This window comes from Dermacentor silvarum, unplaced genomic scaffold (genome assembly GCF_013339745.2).
Source record: "Dermacentor silvarum isolate Dsil-2018 unplaced genomic scaffold, BIME_Dsil_1.4 Seq946, whole genome shotgun sequence".
In the NCBI taxonomy this organism is placed as follows: Eukaryota; Metazoa; Arthropoda; class Arachnida; order Ixodida; family Ixodidae; genus Dermacentor; species Dermacentor silvarum.
In genome coordinates, this window is record NW_023607002.1 from 2,024 (window position 1) to 10,504 (window position 8,481).

The following is an 8,481-nucleotide window of genomic DNA, read 5'->3' on the forward strand; positions in this document are numbered from 1 at the left end:
GCCGCTCGTACCGTTAGCTGTGCTGTCGATCGCTGTCCACTCTGAATGAAATAGTTGCCTGTAAACGCAGAAACAAACCTATGCTTCCACACCAAACAAAGCCGTGCGAACGAATCAGAGCATAAGCGCACACATATACCTGACGGTGAGCACTACAAAGCTGTCGTACTTCTAAACAGCCGACTACGAGCACGTATATTAAAATTCAACGGAAACCATCTATGGGTAAAGTAAGCTTAGACAGAGTCCCAGAGGCCATATGTAGTCATGTGATAGGGCGAGTTTCGCTTTAGAGGACAAATAAAAATTGACCGCGTATCTACGTGCCTCACTGCAAATGACGTGTAAGCGTGCAAGCATCATTCTCGTGCGTGGGTGGTGCATGCACATACGGCATGTAAAAAAATATTTTTTTCCATCTAAAACAGCACACTGTTTTGACATTGTTACATTCTATAAAGGATGTCCGGCGCTCAACTTCCTGACAATCCAAGTAACGTTCCCTGTAGTCGTCGCGGTTTTCTCTGGGTTAACAACAACTCAAGACAACAACAAAGTACATATGTGCCGACGTCTTCTGTGAGAATTACTTAAGCAGGAAACCTTCTTGTTAGCATAAAAACTTGCCCTGCGACATCATTTAAGCTTGAGTGCAGTCAGTTTATTATGTGAATATATTAAAACACGCGTAGAAATAAATTTGAGTTATTGCATGTGTAGTTTATTTTCATAATACAAGCAAAAATCGATATTTGTTGAAATCGTATTGACAAAATGGTTAACAACAAGTTGCTTTTCTGATGGCCCAACAGACCAAGTATGACCGTGCTCGAAACGTACTGACGGTGCCTCACGGCCTCATGGCGACCATGGTGGAGAGTGACGTGGAAGAGCCTGTGCTGGCGCTCCCTCTTTCGGCGTCGCTTATGCGTCTGCTGCTGCCACAACCAGAGGGACCATACTCCTGGAAGGTGAGCTCCGTTTCCTGTAGTTTGCAGGCAGAGGCATTGGCCCTAATTATGCAAAACACGGCTTCTTCGGAGACTTCAGATGGATAAGGTGTTCGTGTGATAGTTACATCTAGCCACTTTCTTGTCGTCACGTTGGATGATTTGAGCCCTCCAAGTGCCCGTAGGCCAACGAAAAAGGCGTCAAGATGAAGCTTGAAAAAAGAACAGATGCACCACGTTAGCGAATAGGTATGTACGGATCAGTAATACTGCGGTGTACTAAGCGCAAAAAGGCCGAAATTGAACCCACATGGGCTCATTCCAACTGCGCGTGCCTAAAACCGGAGGAGAACCTTTACACAACAAAAATTGTGGGCGAAGATAGTAAAGTCTAAAGGTGCTGGCCGATCCCTAATGTAGCGCAGTTTAAACCACATGATACGCTAGTGTGCTCAAGATGGTCTCGTTTTTCTTCAATGTTAACTGCTGTCGACTCGCCTTTCTTCTATTTATAAGTTACGTAGATATATATTTTACAGCGTAAGCTGCTATGGGCTCATTCCAATAGCCGTTTCGGGTCGCGATGATGCCGCCGCCGGCGGCTTCCGCCGCGTAGCCGCTATCGCCGGAAACGCGAAAAAAGTACCCGATTCCCGCCGGGATCGCGCCCGCTGCGTGGGAGTCGGATACTCTACCACTGAGCCACGTAAGCGCTTGCTATCGGGCCACTAAAAATACCCTTAATGCAAGCACGCAGGGGCAGACGACTCGAGCCTCCGCCAGTTTGATGGCGCCATCTAGGTAAGATGCCTGTAAACGCAGCGTCCGCAGGCGCAGACGACGATATGCGATTCAGATGAAGCACGCAATCAGCGTGCTTCCAAGGTGCCGAGCATCCGCCAGTGTGGTGGCGCCATCTAGTTAAGGTGCCTGCAAGCGCGGCGCGCCCGACATGTAAGTTGCGGTTGTAAGGCTTGATCTGGCTCAGCAGACTGCTGTGCAGAGAGCATTACAAGCCTCAGCTCCCCATCGACGCCGGGCGGACAGTTCATATCGTTCTCGTCAAAATGAGGCGAACAGAATGTCGCGAAGACCCTGTTGTGCGTGGAGCCCAAATTAGAGCTACTCATGAGCTGCTCCACCAGCTTACGCTGTGACTGTGCTGCGTGTGCCGCGCAGGCCTGTGATTTTTATAGCGATAGCAGTTATATGGACACTTCAACCGGATTTCTGCAGTCGGCGTCGCCGTCGCCGTGAGGTTCCGTATAGATAAAATCTTCGCTGCGCACCGTATGCCCGAGCGGAAGCGTCCGGGGACGCACGCTATCACGGAGAGCGAACGCACTCAATCGCCCACGCGCAAGCAAGGAAGCGAGAAGCCAGCGCCGGAGGGAGCGGGGGGGGGGGGGGGGGGGGCGCTCTTTTACTTTGCCAACAACCGCGCTCATCGCTCGCCCGCACCGCCTCTTATCTCCACACGGCTCTGACCTTCATGCGCTGTGCATTCGCCGCTCAGTTTCCGTTGAAGCGATAGACCGCACGTACCTTCGCCCGCTGCGGCATATGCGCTTGCTGCCAGCGTTTTGACATTCGTTGTCTGCAGTCATTCAGTGTGATCTATTCATGTTTGTTTGTGCGCGCTGACACCACGCTTGTTCATTCAGTTAGGAATAGTCGGGCCACATTTTCCAATTCACGCTACACATATAGTGCTGCCCGGATCGGCAGTGCAGCGCTCCAGGTGTGTCCCTTCGCACGCGCTGCCCACAGGAAGCGCTTCTCATCAACACCACCGTTTCACACGCGCCTTCTCGTGGTCATCGAGTCTCTCTTCATGTCGGTCTACTTACGCCGCAGCACACCTGCTTACTTAATCAGCTCATGTTTACTACAATTCATATTGCTACCAAAGCCGCTCACCTTACTTCGTATGACATTGCTGTGTTGCTATCGCATTCATTGCTTCGCCCTTAGGGCGAAACTGTGACATTTTTTTTATTATCTTCACCAGCAGAAGCAGCCGCAGCAGCTGTAGCAGTTCATTCCTGGTAGAAGGACACTTCCCTCGGTCTACAATTACCCCTAAAAAATTAAATTAGGGGATTTTACGTGCCAAAACCACGATCTTATTATGAGGCACGCCGTAGTGGGAGCCTCCGGAAATTTGGACCACCTGGTTTTTTTTAACGTGCACTTAAGTGTAAGTACACGGGTGTTTTAGCATTACGCCCGCATCGAAATGCGGCCGCCGTGGCCGGGGTTCGATCCGCGACCTCTTGCTCATCAGCCCAACACCATAGCCACTGAGCAACCACGGCGGGTTACGATTACGCCTGTCTTGCGTGATGTGACCTCCTCTTCTGCCTGCAAATTTTCTAATTTCATCACGCCACTGAATTCTCTGCCGTCCTCTACGGGGCTTCCCTTCTCTATTCACCCGCACTGCAACATTATTGTATCATCCGTTAATTTCCTTATGTGTTACATGGCCTGTCCAGCTTCATTTATACCTCTTGATCTTAACTAGAATATTAGCCACACCGGTTTGTTTTGGGATCTATATTCAGCTGTCTTCCAGTATATATTAACATTACGGCCGCCATTTTGCATTCCATCACCCATTGCTCGGCCTTAAGCAACCTGCCATGCTTCTGTGTTGTCCTCCAAGTTTCCACCATGTAGGTCAGTACTGTAAGGATGCAACGATTTGCTGGGGTTTTTTCCCCTTCGGTAACGGCAAGCTCTCGGTCATCATTTGAGAGTATTTCCCACACGCGCTTAAACCATTTTTATTTGCATAGAAGTTTGGTTCCATAATTCGGATTCCTTCGTTAACTATGTTCGGCTTAGGTAAATGTGCTCTATCACACCTTCTAAAAACTGCTACCTGTTACGAACTCTTGTTGTCTTACCAGACTCTCAAATATTGCCTTTGTAATCTGCGTGGTAATCATTTTAACACGACAGCGTTTAGGGCCCCATGTCGCAGAAAATCCGGTGTCGGCGTTGGCTGCGTTCTCCGTATGGAAAAAATTATCTAGAACCACGCATCCTGAACCACGCAGGCCCTCCAAGTAGGAGATAGGTGTTACTAAAGTAATTGAATTTATCAAAGTAAAATGCGTCAGAAAATTCATGAAGTACGACTTATACACAACCTACAGACATGAGAGCGTGGGATTATAATTTGAATATACGGTAAAACATAATTCTTTTACGCGGAAACTCAAACACAAACCCATTTTCCAGCTGCTGTTTGAGGTCTGTCTCAGTGGGAGCGGCGCACCCCACATACCAGAAAGCTCGCCTTCGTGCATAGCGTTCGCCGCCAGCGTTTCCTGGTAAACATTACGGTTACATAAGCTGCAGTTTCCGGGCGGCGGGAGCTGGAGTCAGGGATCTGTGAATACCAATGGGATCCACTATAAAGGCGAGGCTTAAGCGTCCACCAAGTTTTTCTATGCATCTGCGCTAGTCTGCCTCATTTGCACTTAAGTTCTCTCTTGTACCCTAATCATTTTAACCTAATGAGCCGTACAAGTAGTGCATTTTTGTGAATTACATCAACAAATATTGATTTCCGACATTTTATCTGCAACCGCCACTCGCAGGATGGTCACGACCAGCACCTTGCCTATGTCACGGAGTGTTTCCGGTCAGTGCACAACGCCTCTCTGGATGTCGATGGCAATGCAACTCTCCTCAAGGAGCTCATCTACGAGTCCGCGCTGCTGGGCCCGCTGTTCGACGTCTACCGCAAGGCCATCTTCGAGAGCTTCGACGCGGAGGTCTACCTGCACGATCGCTACAACAACTGGCAGCTGTTCTACGTCTTCTGGACCATGACGCACTGCGGTGACCCACAGCGCGCTGACTTGGTGAACGCGGTGCTGAGGAACTCCGTGCGTTTCACACGAAGTTTCGACTGTGGGCTCAGGGATGCCATGTACCAGAGAAGAAAATGTAACTTCTGGGTTTACTGGTGACCAATAAGAGACGGTAACGCTTTGTATGAGTAGTGTTTCCCTCTAATGTCAGTGCTTTCTGACACGTTTTATCCCGCCTCACGTCCCATTTATTTTAAATTAAAAAATTAAATGATTATATTGTCTAATCGTAAAGTTTCTTGCATAAAATACAGAAATGGTCTGGTGCATGACTCTGCAAAATTGAATTGGCTAAGCGATAATATCAGACAACTGTAGCGTCTAAATTAAATTCTGTAATAATATTTATCGCATAATATATGCTATTTATTCCTGTAGTGTGAGCTAGAACTCAGGCTATTTAAATAGGCCTATTGTATATCTTCCAACATAGACCGATCTTGATTCTAAGCCGATCTCCCAAATTTGGAAGTTAAGAAAATTAAAACTTTCATCAAATGGAAGCTTACCATGGCGTATTGCAACCTACAACAGCCACAAAATGCAAATGTCATTTATTACCAATGTCCCAATACCAGCCGCGCACTTGCTTCGGCTCACAGCTGCCAGCAGTGTACCGACACCGCTTGTCGGTGCCATAAGGTGGGCCCCTCCGTACACGGTGCAGGAGCGCTAGGTGCCCGAACGACGTGGGGTGGTAGGGTGACGTGAATCGGCGGTACGAGGTAAAGAAGGCAAGTCGCCCAGACCCAAATTGGTGACAGAGTGGAGCGAGTGGAGAGAATCGTGTGACTGTCAAGACTTTTGTTGTTTCTGGTTAGCAAGAACAGCATTCAGACCGCGACCACCGCGGTTACGACTTAGAAGTACAAGTCAGTAGGCTATTCGGGGCGAACACCAGCGATATAGGTTCCGTGGGAGGTTGTTTATTCCTGATAGTTTGAGATTTCTGGAGTTTACAGAATAAGGTTTCTTTAGGTAAGTAGATTTGGAACTTTGCTCAAGCTTTAGAATCGCAAGCTCGTAAGTAGTTAGCCTCAGATGTTTTGCACGGAACATTTGAAGCTCTATTTTCGCGAGTTGTTTACTTAAACCTGGATACGCATTTATTGTGTCTCATAGCTTTTTTGCAAAAGTGCTCTGCGTTTATTTCAGCGCTATACCTCGAGGGGCTCTTCGTGGAAGCAACAGGGAAGGCTACCAATGAGCATTAGCTGCCTACATGTAGCTAACATTTTGTAACAAAAGAACGTTTTCCGGCAGAAAGTGACATGAAAAGAAGGGAAGACGACACACTGCTGGACTAGCAAGAGAACGTTTCATTTTTGTTTTACTGCGACAGCCAATATATGGACACTCCAAGCCCATTTCTGCCATCGCCGTCGTCACCGTGAGGTTACGTATAAAGTCCAAGGGCGATAAAATCGTCGCCGCGCGCCGTATTCTGTATGTGCGACTAAAAGCGTGCGAGGGTGAGCCCGCGATCGCGGCTCAATCTCGCGCACGTAAGAGGAGGGGAGAGGGGGTGGGGGCGTTCTACACCAGATGGCCCGAGCGGCCACGCGCGCCCGCCCGTGAAGCAGGGCTCCGCAAGGCTCCGGGGGAAGGGAAGGAAAGGAGGGGGGCGGGGGAGGCGCGCTCCACGCCGCGCGCGACCACCCTACCGCTGTATCTTGAAAATCATCTGCGGCGGGGAAAAAAGTCCGCCGTAAAAAGCGTCATGTGATTCGCAAAGTAGCGTGTCAACAAACGCATAGAAATCACAGAACCGAATCTGACCTACAAGTTTTTTATCTGCACTGTTCGGGTGTCGGTGCTGATGGTACGTACGGATTGCGCAATCCACGGCTCCACTCAATTAGTTGCACTGTTCGAGGCTTGTTGAGCCAACATTTATAGACGAAAAAGTATCTATAAACGTTGTGTTGTGCGACCCACGCCGCTTTCCAAAACAGACCGCGGAATAGCTCTCGGCGCAATTTCGATGGAAAATCGCAGCGGTCGCTGCGACGTTGCGACGCTGCGACCAACCGGTTGGTCGCAGCTGAAAATCGCAGAGTCGGCACTGCGACTGCGATTTTCGGCGCATGCGACGGAAATCGCACTTCCGGTCCGATGAAAATCGCATCATGTGAAGGGGCATCTACGCTGTGTTTTTGCGGCTTAGTTCGCGTTGACGAGAGCGTCAGCCGAAGGTAAATTCGCTCGATACTGCTCCCACTCTTACTTGCTCCAGCGTTTTGATAGCGAGTTTCCGCGGTCATCGAGTGAGGTACGTTCATGTTTGTGCGCGCGTGACAGCATGTTTTTTATTTTAGTTAGTGTGCCTATGCTTGCGAGCCAATACGGCCGATAAAACTACTCTTCTTACTTCGTATAGCTGTCCACTAATTTGCTATCGCAATCAACACTTCGCCTTTCGGGCAACAAATTTTTCACGAGTTTACTCTCGTCTATTGTGGACCCAATAAAGTTCACTCAATCACACAAATAACAGGATACGAGAACAAACAGCATCTTTGGAAGTTTCCCCTCTGGGAATTTCATTGTTCATCATCGCTAATGTACCATACAATTTCACATCAAGGTTTTAGAAGCTGATGCCGGAAATTTGAGAAGTCATGGTCATTGACGAGCACTGGTAATCACGCATCAGTGTACCGTGAGTACAACTGTCAGACACAGAAGAAAACTGCCTGCAAAAGCTTGTCTATAAGCCTAAGAAACAGATTGTCGTCATGAAAAAAAGGCACTGCATTCTTTGTTTGGTGCTATCAAACTATGGAACCGGATATTCAACGTTGTTTATCTAGTGGGTTGTTGCCTTTTCTTCTCTCAAGAGGGTGCGCCATAAATAATGTATAATGTTTATGCCTAATATTTTGCTTGAGAATAAAAACTTGTCAAGAAACCTCTTTTACAGGATTTCTGCGATACATTAGCAATGCAAAAGAAAACACCTTATTTGATGTATTTGCTCTTGTCCTTGATCACGACCTTTAAACGTTCTGGGTATGCTTTAACTGTGGCTCCCAAGGTATCTCTACGCGAATTTCTCTCTATTCTCACTCCAGAGATGCTTTCAGAGCCACCATGCTGGTGTGCTGATATATCGCGAAAGGGCTAAAAAGGTGATAGGTGAGAGCCACACTCCACCCGCATCATCGATGAGATGGCAGCCGGCTGTGAGCGGTGGATAAGGGTGGCGTAGAATGAAGCAGAAATCGCTACAAACTTTCGGTCCTGTCAATTTTATTTTGACTGAAGTTATATGGCAACTCCAGGCGCATTTCCGCCGTCATCTTCGCCGTCGCCGTGATGTTCCGTATCAAGTCCAAGTGAGGTAACACCGTCGCCGTGCGCCGTATTGTAGGCGCGAGGCTTGATCACGCGCGCGCAAGGGAGGAATGCGGGGACGAAGCCCGCCGTCTTCCACAGCGTGCAAGGCGCCGTGGAGGGGCTGGGGGTGGGCGTCCTACTATGGTGGTGGTTGCGCATGGCACGACTGAGCGCGGCCACGCGGGCCCTATCTTGGAAACGAATTGCAATGAGTAGTCAGCTGCGCGGGCCCCATATTTTGAAAGTGATCTGCGCAGAAGAATCTAGGTGCGCCGAGGGCTCATAGCTTCCTTTGTGCTACAGTC

At 48.7% G+C, this 8,481-nt stretch overlaps 1 protein-coding gene across 1 annotated transcript; it reads left to right on the forward strand.

Moving 5' to 3' along the window:
* Positions 1-719: 719 nt before the first annotated feature.
* On the forward strand, positions 720-5,210 carry LOC125942042 (uncharacterized). The gene is made up of 2 exons (XM_049659959.1): positions 720-971; positions 4,562-5,210. The coding sequence occupies exons 1-2, from the start codon at positions 801-803 to the stop codon at positions 4,934-4,936; spliced, it is 546 nt and encodes a 181-aa protein (XP_049515916.1). The 5' UTR covers positions 720-800; the 3' UTR covers positions 4,937-5,210.
* The last annotated feature ends 3,271 nt before the right edge of the window (positions 5,211-8,481 follow it).